The sequence below is a fragment of the Colletotrichum siamense genome (assembly GCF_013390195.1).
Source record: "Colletotrichum siamense strain Cg363 chromosome Unknown KSG_Cg363_contig01, whole genome shotgun sequence".
NCBI classification, from domain to species: domain Eukaryota; kingdom Fungi; phylum Ascomycota; class Sordariomycetes; order Glomerellales; family Glomerellaceae; genus Colletotrichum; species Colletotrichum siamense.
In genome coordinates this window covers 5,181,638-5,193,864 of record NW_023501014.1, presented here as the reverse complement: position 1 = coordinate 5,193,864, position 12,227 = coordinate 5,181,638, and the positions used below count along the sequence as shown (strand labels likewise).

Here is a 12,227-nt window from a genome sequence, read left to right as displayed (position 1 = left end):
TGGCAGCCATGCTCGGCCGAAGACATCATCACTTGTTCCGTCCTTCATCTCTCTTGCCGAAAGTGGTTTCCACGCTAGTCGTCCATCCCCGGTGGAGATAGCCAATCGCGTGGGAATGAGGCACAGCCAGAAATCCCATCCGAGGCAAGGGGGCCAAACCACCTCCAGTCTCCAGTCAGCATTCCTTCCTTTTTCCATCGTTCTGGCCCCCAATTTACCAATGCACTTTACGGAACGGCGACGCCGGCTTCAACTTCCCCAGTCCCAGTCGATAGGCTATACCGAGAGTTAATAACGTCGTCGATGGAAGCCACAATATCCTTCAAGCGACGACTGTTCTCTAACAGGAAAGATACGCATTTCGACAGGAGAACACGAGATCAAGACTTATTCGCCATGGCCCCCGACGGCGACAGCTTCCCGATGGGCAACCAACCGACGGGGTTTTCGGTAAGCCCATGAAACAAACGGACAAGCTCCATTATTCACGACGACAACCTTACTGAACACTCGGCCTTGCCAGCTCCTGAGGCGATCGTTCGTTCCGTCGTTCTCCCTATCAAGCAAACGCTTGAGCACGCCAGCACCCTCCTCTGTCAGCAACACCATGCCTAGCCGATGCCAGGCATGCCGCAACCTAGACATTTGGCGAGCCACGGAACGCCTTCCGGGGCACACTCTGTCCGCCCTCGTAGATGGTGTTGTTCTCGCCAGACTCAAGACTTTCGAGGACCCTCGCGATTGCGATCTATGTCAGCTCTTCTCTCGCCTGTACGTTGAAATCGACCCGGCAGCCTCCGGCTCCGTTCACACAGCAGAACTCCGAGCTTTCCCTCTTGTGCCGCACATTGCTCTACGGTCGCTCAGGCAAGGCTTCTGGAAAGGCGACACCGGGTACTTATTCGAGGCGGAGGACTTGACCGACTTCTTCCTTGCTGTCGTGCCGTCTGACTTCACCCACACAGGCGGTAGGGACAACTCGCGGTTAGAGAAGCTCATCTCCAAGCAGGGACTCGTCATGTGGCATCGGGAGATTCAAAAGAACACAAGGTTGTTCTCTCCACGCATCGTCACGCCCCAGTTCAACGCTCGGGTCGTCATGGAGTGGCTGGACTGCTGCAAAAAGTACCACCCGGCTTGCCATCGCGGACAGGGCGCTCTGCCCAACATGCGACTTATCGACTGCGAGACTAGAAGCGTTATCACTGTCGAGTCTCTCCCTACCGAGGGTCATCCGGAATACGTGGCGCTTAGCTACGTATGGGGAAAAAGTACGAGTAGCCTCTTGGACTTTACGGACACGGGCACGTCATTACCCAAGAATCCGCCCCAGGTCATCGAGGATGCGATGAAGGTTACCGCTTCACTTGGCTACCGTTTCCTCTGGGTCGACAAGTACTGTATCGATCAGCACGACAGCGGTAAGAAGCACGAGCAGATTATGCACATGGATTTTGTGTATCAGAATGCGGCTCTCACCATCGTCGCCGCTGCTGGAGACGATGAGACTTGTGGTTTGCCTGGCGTGTCCACCGAGCGGCCATCACAACAAAGCTTCTTCCCTCACGAGCGGTTCAACTTGCGCTCGGCCCTTCCGTCGCCTAAGCAGAGCATTCTGGACTCTCGGTGGGCTACAAGAGGGTGGACGTATCAGGAGGCTGTCCTATCAAGCCGACGCCTCATCTTCACGCGAGACCAACTTTACTTCGAATGCGGTTCGATGAACTGCCATGAGAGTTTGCGAGTCTCATTCGACGCCTTGTATCGGCAAAGGAGGTCACACCTTGACGACTACATTCGCCGTTCGCTCTTCGGATCTGAGCATTTGACACCCCAGACGGCAAAATACGACGAGACATCCAGGCTGAACAAATTTCTTGCTTACACACAATGCGCCGAGCAGTACTCAAGACGAATACTAAGCTTTGACGAAGACGGTATGAATGCATTTGGGGGCATTATAAAGAGGCTAGAGTCGACGACAGACTTTCCCGTTCGGCAGATATGGGGTATACCATTCTTCCATCCAAAGGACGACATACTTGCGTCTGTAGGGAATGTGGACTACTCGGGTTACCTTTTGACCGCGCTGGCCTGGAGGCATGAGCTATACAAGCCCACAAGGCGGCGCAAGCAGTTCCCTTCCTGGTCCTGGACGGGATGGGAAGGGTCGGTCACCTGGCCAAGCCCGGTGGACTCAAACAACATCCATAGTCCAGAGGGTGTCGACATGGCCAGCATTCAGCTGTACCTGGAGGACGGCACCACATTACCATTATCTGAACTTGATCCGCGGAGTCCGGACCAGAACTTTTCGCAACCAAGAGCTCTACTAATTCACACTTCCGCCGTTCCAAGGACGGCGTTCATTTCCGACGGTTCCAACCATAGCATGCGACTTGCAAACGGCGGAGAAGTTCGGCTGCATCCCAGTAAGGAGGATTTGGATGCACCAAAAGTATTCAAAAGGATACAGACTGGACGGTACGAGGCCATCAGGCTCGGCACCATCAACGACGACGCATACATGATGCTGATCAAATGGTACCGAAATTCGGCATATCGGATCGGCACGCTCGTCGTTAACAAGTACTATCTAACATACTCATCGCCTGTGGCGAGAACATTCAAAATCAAATAGCCCTAGTTTAATCACACCCTGCTCGATACAACAGGTTTCAGATGCCTTCAACGCCCTCAGACTCATGCCAACAAAAGCTTCAGGGGCCATCGTCTTGAAATTCTTAACCGCTGCTCCTATGGGCTGCCCGTGAACGTCGTCTTCGGCAATCAACAAATGAAATGGAGGCTGCGCCCCTCGTTTGTGTTGGCGCTGAGGCGCAGCAGCAGGCTGCGGCGAGCCTCACCTTCGCTCCAACACACGTGATGAAATTCCTCTCTGCAACAACACATCAGCTCTATCTCTTCCAGCTACTATGCCTGACTTATTGTGAACGTTCTTCGCGATGTCTGATCCATTGTCAGTTGTCGGAAGTGTTGTGGGAATCGTCTCGCTTGGTATCCAAGTGACACAGACGCTTTACAACTACTACAATGCTTTTTCAAACGCGGAGTCGGATGTCGCACACATTCTTACAAAGTTGGAAAGTCTTCTAGAGTTACTCGATAGCTTACATCGCCAGCTCAAGGACCGCAAATTCCGCTCGAACGACCGTCATCTCTTGGCGTTGGTTGAAAAACATGTCCAGGAATGCGAGGACTGCATTGAAGATCTCCGTGATCATGCAGAAAAGTTTGGGGATCTACAGCCAAAAGACAATCTGGCTATTGCAAAAGCTCTCGGTCGACGGCTTGCTTGCCCATTCCGGGAGAAGACATTGAGAAGGCTTAGAGAGGATGTCGCTGAGGTCTTCAGTCGCATGTCTTCTGCATCACAACAGCTGCAGCTGAACGACACCAGCAATATTCGGAATGAAGTTGAGGAAATCAAGACTTTGATGGACCTAGTGAGGGCCAGCCAGGTTGATAATAAAGTCTTCGAATGGTTGAAAGCCCCTGACGCTACGATCGACTTCAATGAAGCCTGTAAGAAAAAGCACCCCGGAACAGGCCTGTGGTTTGTCCAGGGCCCCGCGTACAAGTCGTGGCTCGAAATACCGGGCTCGTTTCTCTGGCTGAGCGGCTTTGCTGGCTGCGGCAAATCTGTCCTCTGCTCCACGGCTATCCAGTACGCCTTTCGACACCGGAGGTCTAACCCACGAGTCGCCATCGCATTCTTTTTCTTTTCTTTCACCGATGTCGGCAAGCAAAGTGTGTCGTCCATGCTGCGCTCCTTGGTGCTACAGCTGTTTGGCCAACTCAATGGCGGCTGCAACTATGTAATGCGATTACGAGACACCTACCGCAACTCTACGCCACCAGACCAAGTCTTGATTGATTGTCTCCTCGAGCTTTCCAGATTGTTTAAGGACACCTACATCATGATAGATGCTATTGACGAAAGTCCGCGCGACGAACATCGCGAGGCTGTTCTCGAAACGCTGCTTCTCCTACGCCACAAGCCAGGGCTACACCTCCTCGTGACAAGTCGAGATGAGACCGATATTCGAGAAACGCTAAACCCATCCTTGAAACAACATGTCACGATGAAAAACCTCTCGGTGGACGAGGATATCGCTCGCTACATATCAGAACATCTTCGCAAGACCGCCCGCTTGTTGAAGTGGTCCAAAGAATTTGCCCGCATTGAGACCGCACTGACGAAGCGCGCAAACGGGGTGTAGGTCACCTCTCACCATCACCGGCAGACAGTGCAGCTAACTCTGTTACAGATTCAGATGGGTTGAGTGCCAGTTCAAAGCACTTGCCAGCTGTCCCGTGAGCCCTCACAACTTGAGCAAGCTGCTCGAGTCTCTGCCCAAGACATTGGATGAAACCTACGAGCGAATGCTCCTTGGTATCCCGGAGCATGCTCAAGAGTGCTCTCAGCGGATATTGACGGCTCTCTGCTGAGCCAAACGGCCCTTAACAGTACCGGAAGTCATCGAGTGTGCGGCCATTGAACTGGATCCCGAGCCGGCATTGAATCCAGACCGTCGGCTTGAAAATGCAAAGGCCATTGAGGAAGCCTGCCCTGGTTTGGTGGAGATCTACACGGCACCGTTCAAGACGTCGGATTCGCGAACCTATGTGAGAATCGCTCACTTTTCTGTTCAGGAGTATCTCGAGTCCGAACGGATATTGAACCATAAGTCCGTGTCGCAATTTCATACCGGAGGCCACGGCGGTCAAGTCGAGATGCTGAACATCTGCCTGGCCGTTTTGAATGCTGAACATAAAAGGCTCTCGGATTTCATTAGCCTCATACATGATGTCAGCGGGCCGCTGGATGAATACGCACATTCACACTGGTACCTGCACTTTACAGAAGGCGAGGAGACGATGGCGTTGATAGATCGAGTCCTGCGACTTTTCCAAGTCTCGCCGTCACTTCGCACCATAGTATTCGAACACCTTCGCTTCGATCGCGGTTTCAATCAATTGGATTTGGAAGAAGACAATCTTGAACCGCTAGAATTCGATGTGGATGATTTCGGACGCCTGGAGCTTGCAGGAGGCACTCTAATCGAGGACAAGACCTGTGTCTACTTGATGACTATGCTTGGGTTTCACTCAGTGCTAGCTCGGTTGCTTGCTAACGACAGAACCGACGTGGACAGACCTGTTGCAGGCATGACCCCATTGCAGCAGGCATCCTCAGATGGGCATGACGAAATAGTACGGCTTCTGCTGGAGCATGGCGCTGGCATCAACTTATCTGGGAAGCACGGCAACGCGTTATCAGCAGCGGCCAAGAATCGTCATATGGGCACCGTCCAGCTCCTTGTGGACCACAACGCCGATGACAATGCAGGAGGAGAGAGGTTTGCCTCGGCTCTGTCTGCGGCGGCCTGGGGTGGAAATACGGACATTGTCCAGCATCTCCTCGATCATGATGCTGATGTAAACGCCACTGGTAAAAGCCTGGCTTCATCGCTAGTCAGCGCAGTGACAAAGGGTCACGCGGATGTCGTTCAGCTTTTGCTAGACTCCGGCGCTGATGTGACGGCACTGAACTCGGCTGGCTGTGCACTAATGGCGGCTGCGCAGCATAGTCGCATATTGATTGCAAAGCTTCTCCTCGAACAAGGAGCCAACGTGCAGTGTCTACATCGCGGTCTGGAGGACACATATCATTTGAACCCGTTGGTCATTGCGAGTGGCAAAGGAGATTTGGAAGTCATGAAGCTTTTGCTCGAACACGGTGCTGACCCCAATGCCATAAGATATCACCGACATTCAATCCGTCAATCCATGTTCATAAGCACTCCACTGTTATCTGCACTCGAACGCGGAAATGTAGAGGCTGCGCGACTTCTCCTCGAGCACGGCGCCGATCCCAACCTGAAAGCGCAAAGTCGTCCCCGGACGAGGACTGATTCTCGGCCTCTCCTACAGGCGATCAGATGTGAACGCAACGATACCGAAATGGTAGAGCTTCTCCTAGACTACGGCGCCAATCCGTACGATAACGGCAGTCGCGGAAAGGATGGGGCGCAGCGTCTGGCTCGTTACCTCTGCAAGATGAAACTACGCCAATTGATTCAAGAACATATGACGAAGTATTCGGAGGAAGAGTGCTTAGCAAAGTCTACCAAGATGAACGGTAATAAGGAAGGGAGCATCGATAGGACCTGCGAGTAGGACGATGACAAGGGCAACAACAAGATAGTCCTGGGTCTACCGATAGACCAAGACTGATTACCGTTACATGCTGCAGCAGCAAACAAGACGTCCAGAGCCCAGATTTCAGCCAATCGTTCCCACGCAGACGTTTTCCAGAAGTGATGATGAACCTGTCTTCTCTCCTGGAGCTCTTCCATGAAAAGGAGTCTCTGATGTCTCAAGGCCTTCTTTCCCTGTACTAGTCCCAAGGCTCCTCGGCGGCCACCGTGCTCCGTCCCATAGGCCCCTCTCATGACGAGAGAGGCTGCCTAACAGCAGCCACATACTACCCAACAAGTCAGCCAGCCGCTCTTCAACCTAATCACAGACGAAACTCACAGGAATGATCTGCATCCTCTCGAGATCCCAGATCCCGCTCGTAGCATAAACATCGTTCTCGATGATAGCCTTGACATCCTCTAGGCTTTACGCGGTATACACCACCACGCTGCCCCATTAACAGGCCTCCGTAGCGTCTTCGTTCGGGTGTCTTTCAAGCATTGCCCCTAGAGCCCGTAAGCCCAATTCTGAATTCACAGTGACCCTTTCATGGGGGCGGTGGGGAACAACATCATACCTCCGGAAACTAGCCTCCCAGACTCGATGAGGGGCTTGATTCCTTCGTAATGCTGGCTTTCTGGGCGTCAGCAGTGACCAGGACGCGGCCAGGCAGACGAGATATATTACCTCTTGACTTGCTTGCGGACTTGCAGCACGTTGGGCTTATCCGGCATTATGCAAAGAAACTCCTTTGGTGCCCGCGTAGCCATCGTTCTGGCACCGGCACCAAGCGACATGTTGGCAGTGCGCAGAGCAAAGGTCATTGTCCTCGCATACATGAAGAAAGACGAACGGCTGGGCAGTTGGATAATTGTTGAGAACTAGCCAACTATACGACGCTCGCTTGTCTTGTTCATTTAAGAACAATTTGTGGTGTATGTCATCATTCTGTGATTGACTCCTTGTTAGTCGGGATGACAGACTCGACACTCGGAGGACCGGTCCCGGCGCTGGTGGGACCCGGATGACCAGGCATACACCGAATCGGGCAAGCACGCTTATACCGTTTGCAACGGCACAGGGATGGCGGCCGGCTGCATAGTCTGGGCCACTTACACTCACTCGAGCACTAATTGCGACACAAAACACGATAAACACACGATTAAGGGGTATATTGACCGCTCAAACGGAAGCACATGAACGATATATATAAGCTACCAACTCGCAATTGCAGCGCACCAGCCGTGCACTCAAACACCCGACCGCCAGAGGAATATCCACCCCGCAAGAAAGCCCAAAGCTACACAAACCTAAGAAATTGAACCGCAAACTTTTTCATGCACCAAGCTATTCGTCGTCATCAACGTCCATAGATTCTTGAGCGGGCCTTCCCCGTGTGCTGCGCGCCGATGTTCTGGTTGCCGTTTTGGGAGCGACCTTCTCCTTTGGTGCGGGACGGGCCGGCAGCTTCGTCTTTGCGGCTGCCTTGGAAGTTGCCGCTGATCGGCCCTTGCGTCCGTTGGACTTGGGCGGAGGTGAGGTCTTCTCTTCTTCCTCGTCGTCGGCCTCTTCCTCTTCCTCTTTGTCTGACTTTGCAGCAGCTTCGTCAAGGTCTGACAACGGGGAATCTTCCCTATCTTCCTCTGCCTTGCCACTCGTCTCCTTGACCGGCTCGTCCTCCTCTTCGTTGTCGCCCTTTGGAACGTCTGAGAGGGCAGACGAGTCGCCGTCCTTATCCGAGTCCTCAGACTCCGATGCGGAACCCTCCGCCTCTGGCGTTGGTGCGCCCTCAATGTACTCCCACGATTGTACGCCATCCCACATCTCCTTGTCATCATCAGACGAGTCGCGCTCGGCGTACTGGGAAGTCTTTGTGGCTCTTCCGCTACGCCTCCGGTTCTCCTCGGGTATGTCAGAGCCTGGGCGCTTCTTGATCTTCGCGGGCTTCTTGGGAGCGGCCTGTTTCTTGACCTTGGGAGGCTTTGGCTGCTTGGGTGGCCTAGGCTCCTTGACCTTAGCAATCTGCCTAGCCTTCTTCGCCGCCGGTTGACGATCTCCCCTCTCGTCCATGGACTTGCGCTTCTGCATGGCTGTCAGCGAGATACTGGAAAGTCAAAGGGATATTCATACCTTTTTCCTATCGATGGACTTGAAGAGATCGTCAAGTTTCTCGTCAATTTCCACAGGGAGGAATTGCTTCTCGGCAATCTCTTGGGCTACCTGGTGCGAGGGCAGAGCGGTGTAAAGACCGACAGGGAGGCCGACCTTGGTCGGAAACGCCTGGAAACTCCAGTTCTTCCTCTCTTGCCATTTTCTGATGACAGCCTGCGCCAGGTCGCTGATGATTTGCAGGTTCTCGCTCTCATCGGGATGGATGGCGTCACGAGTTTGCTTCACTCTTTCAGCATACTTGAAGATCAGACCCAGGTTTCCCTCGGTAGCCACGTTCGAAACGTAGTATAGGATGTAGCGGCCGTGGTCAGCCAGATCGCTAGCATAAGATGCTCGGTCCTCCTCGCTGGCCTCGGCAAGGTTAGGTAGTCTGTTGAAGTCGGGGTGGTGTGCCAGCAAAGAAATAAGCCTGGCCATGATGGCCTCCATGGGACGCTGCTCGGACGTCTCCAACGCGCGCACGCGGGAGCGAATCCACGTCTCGATACGTTGCTTCAAGTCGGAGTTGGGCTCGAATGCTGTGAGGAAAATGATGGTGTAGAATCGCACGCGAAGCTTGCCTCGGGCCAGGTACTTCTGGAGCTTCTCGATGAAGCCCTTCCGAACCTGGAGCTCAGGATCTTGGGCAGTGAAGGCCAAACGATCAAAGTCGGCGCATGTCAGCAGGTCATCGAAGTGCTTGATGGTGCACAACTTCAACAGAAGCTGAGCAGCAAGCAGGCGGAGCCTTGACTTGTGGTGCTCTGGTGTATCCTTCGTCTTGCAGAGCTCTCCCCTCTTGACAACCAAGGTCTTGAGCAACTTGAAGACCGGAGGCGCCTTTTCCTGGGCCTCTTCGGCCTTCTGCATGCTCCGGAGGCGGTTGACGAGGATGTGCAAGGACAAGCACTTTGCCTGCAGTTCCTCGTCCATGTCGGCATCCTCAACCCACTTAGGGTCCTTGTCGGAAGCATCCCCTCGAACTTGCAGCAGGATCTGCTGGACCGTCATGTTGAGAATATCGTCATCGGCGTCCAAGGTAATCTTGGGCGCTTGGAGCTCCAGCTGCGCAACAGCCTGCAACTTGTTCAGGAAGTGAGGCGAGCCGTACTTCCAGTCCTCCATGACCTTCTGCAATAGACCTGTAGCGCTTACAAGTCCCTTCTCGTCCCCCTTGGCGAGGAGAATCTTGATGGCGTACTTGGCACACTTGACCGGTCGGCCGTACAGAGCATAACTTACCAGAGCTTGCGAGAACTTGCGGTCCTGGGGAATCTCTTCCGGGTACTTCTTTGAGTAAGACGCGCAAGCCTTGAGAGTGTCGACCACTATCGAATCGTTCTCGCTGGTTTCGCTCGGTGCCTGGTCGATCAGACCCTTGCACAGTCCCCCAACGTGGGTCTTGAACAGCTCAGGGTTGCGCTGTGAAATCTCATTGAGGATCTCGTGAGAGACGGTGCCGTAGCCGTCCTTGTCGTTTCTTGAGTAGTCAAGAATAGTCGCAAGATGGCTGCGGTTGAACAGCAGGCAAGCCGATCGGTAGAGGAGCGGAAGCAGCGTATCCAAAACGGCCGCCGACTGGCTAGCGTTCATACGCTTCACGAGCTCCTTGATGGCTTGTCGCACTGTTTTGTAATCGCTCTCGGAGCTGACTGAGTACTTGACAAGCTGGTATGCGCGTCGGTCGTTCTGGTTGGCGAACTTTTGAAGGTCCGTCTTCACCTTGAACGAATCCGGGAAGAATTGTGTGATGTACCCCACTGTACGCTCCAGGTTCGCCGTCTTCTTCGGGCGGTTGTCATCCATCACACCGCCATTGTAAAGCTCGCACTGCTTGACGAAAGTCTCCAGGACCTGTGCAAACTGAGGCTGTCGACCCTGCATGGCAAAGAAGGCCTTCTTGGCGGCCGAGTCTAGCGACTGCGTCAGAAGCAGAAGCCTCTCTGCGCGGATCCGATCCTGTTCGGCAACGCCCGCGTTCTGTTGGCTCTGGCTTGATGACGCTCTGGTGCTCTTCGGAGTCTTGATGGGCGGGTAGTTCAAGGGGATGAGACATTCAAAAAGGACGCGATCAAGCAAGATATTGAGCTCGAGATCGTTGGCGTAAAATGCATTGAAGATGCGTGTAGGGATTCCAGAGAGGGCTGCAACAACAGCCTCTTGTCCGGCAGCCAACTCGCCAGAGCCGACAGCCCAGAGCTTCGCCAACAGAGTCATTGCGTCAACTCGAACAGCATTACGCTTGTCACGGCAGCGGTCTGCGAGACTGTTGAGGACGGATCCATCCTTGTCCACGCCTCCAGGTGCTCCAAGCTTGGTAACGAAGTCGCGGAAGCTGAAGAGCTCCATGACCTTGACAGCAGCCAGTCGAACCTTTTCATCGCCATCATTGAGCTTCTCGCCGAGATACTTTACCAACTCGGATTGCTCCTCGCGGCTGAGACCAATGCCACCAGCCGAAGTGGCCAAAATGTAGCCAACCGCGTTGGTCCAAGCAGCTCGAATTGCCGCCGTCTTGTCGTTTCTTCTGCCCAAGAAATGGTGGTACGCGGTCGCGTGAGTTTGGGCAAACGACTGAGGCGAAAGTGGCGTTGTGAGAACGCTATCGGAAACTTGGCTGGGCGCCTCATCGGCCAGGCGCAGAGGGGGGTACTGAGCGGGATCCAAAACGGGGAGAGGTGGTGGGCCAGCAGCGCCAAGTCCAGAGATCATGTCTCCGAGAGTTTCCGTAGCCAGTTGTCGCAAATCGACGTTGTCGGCCGAGAGCTCTGCCTCAACCTGAGGAATCACGTTTTGCAAGACAGACGGGCAGGCGCGCCAAAGTTCCCTAATCAGAAAGTGAGCTTTTCTGAGCTCCTTAAGTTCCGAATCCGTCGGGCCTCTGGGCGCATCCTCATCGTCCTCTTCATCATGCTTTCCTACTGTCTTTGCTGCAAAACGCGAGGCATCAAGGATGACATCGCTGAAATACTGGCTGACGTAGTGCACCATTTTCTCGGTGCAGACGTTGCAGATTTCCTTTGCCATGATGTAGGCTGGTGGTTCGTCTTTGGGCAACAAAGTGGACTGGTTACCGTTCTGCTCGCCGCGTTCCGTACGGCTCTGGAATCCACCCGGAGGTGCCGCTCTAAGGAATTGGGCCATGATGACCTCGATAACCTTGGGGTTCATGCCGGAGGCCTCGTCGACAAGGGCGATGAGCATTTCCGTCATGGTATTACCAACTTCCTTGGAAACGCCCTCTTCCGAGCTGGAACCTCCCGAGACACCATCGAAAAATACAGAAAAAAGACGGAGAAGCATCTCATCGGCGCCATCGACATCGTTGATGAGAAGAATACTCTTTACTTCGGTAAGTGCAGTCAGCACGGCCTTGTGCTGGCTGTGGTAGGGATGAGCCTGGTCGCTCAATGACGGAAAGATATGCGATACGAGGAGATTGAAGAACATCTACAAGATCAATTGTTAGGCTGGGCAGAGAATACACAACATTCTAGGGGACTGACCTTGGTCTGGTCCGCGGTGAAGGGCGCGTCGGGGGCGCACAGGCGGAGGATTTCCGAGATGCACACTGCAGTATACGCCTTCACACCCTTGTCTTTATGCGCCAACAAATTGCGTTGGCCCAAGGCGTGGGAGACATCATTAAGAGATTCGACGTTGACGGCATCCTGGTCGATGCTGCTCAGCTCCTCGTAGAGAGCCTGCAAGCGGTTGAGCAGCTCTGTGGTGGGTATGGGCTTTCCGGGTCTCCACGTCAATTCCTCGTCGAATTGAAGGCTGACGAGCTCTTCGCCCTGCTCCTCCTCGACCTCCTCCTGAGGTTCATCGCGACCGCGACGAGGCGCCAT

The 12,227-nt window shown here is 53.9% G+C and overlaps 4 protein-coding genes across 4 annotated transcripts; 2 read left to right on the top strand and 2 right to left on the bottom strand.

The window, feature by feature from the left end:
- Positions 1-396: 396 nt before the first annotated feature.
- Positions 397-2,641, top strand: HET-E1-8 (Vegetative incompatibility protein HET-E-1; the record flags this gene model as incomplete). The annotated part of the gene is made up of 2 exons (XM_036633148.1): positions 397-450; positions 524-2,641. 2 exons carry the CDS (start codon positions 397-399, stop codon positions 2,639-2,641), a joined length of 2,172 nt encoding a protein of 723 aa, XP_036501870.1.
- A 325-nt stretch (positions 2,642-2,966) lies between these two features.
- Positions 2,967-6,204, top strand: ANKHD1-1 (Ankyrin repeat and KH domain-containing protein 1; the record flags this gene model as incomplete). Its single annotated transcript, XM_036633147.1, has 3 exons — positions 2,967-4,240; positions 4,293-4,417; positions 4,493-6,204. The coding sequence occupies 3 exons, from the start codon at positions 2,967-2,969 to the stop codon at positions 6,202-6,204; spliced, it is 3,111 nt and encodes a 1,036-aa protein (XP_036501869.1).
- A 271-nt stretch (positions 6,205-6,475) lies between these two features.
- CGCS363_v001297 (uncharacterized protein) lies at positions 6,476-7,022 on the bottom strand (the record flags this gene model as incomplete). The annotated part of the gene is made up of 4 exons (XM_036633146.1): positions 6,476-6,511; positions 6,565-6,644; positions 6,803-6,858; positions 6,913-7,022. The coding sequence occupies 4 exons, from the start codon at positions 7,020-7,022 to the stop codon at positions 6,476-6,478; spliced, it is 282 nt and encodes a 93-aa protein (XP_036502627.1).
- A 550-nt stretch (positions 7,023-7,572) lies between these two features.
- On the bottom strand, positions 7,573-12,227 carry pds5 (Sister chromatid cohesion protein pds5; the record flags this gene model as incomplete). The annotated part of the gene is made up of 3 exons (XM_036633145.1): positions 7,573-8,307; positions 8,356-11,826; positions 11,883-12,227. The coding sequence occupies 3 exons, from the start codon at positions 12,225-12,227 to the stop codon at positions 7,573-7,575; spliced, it is 4,551 nt and encodes a 1,516-aa protein (XP_036501876.1).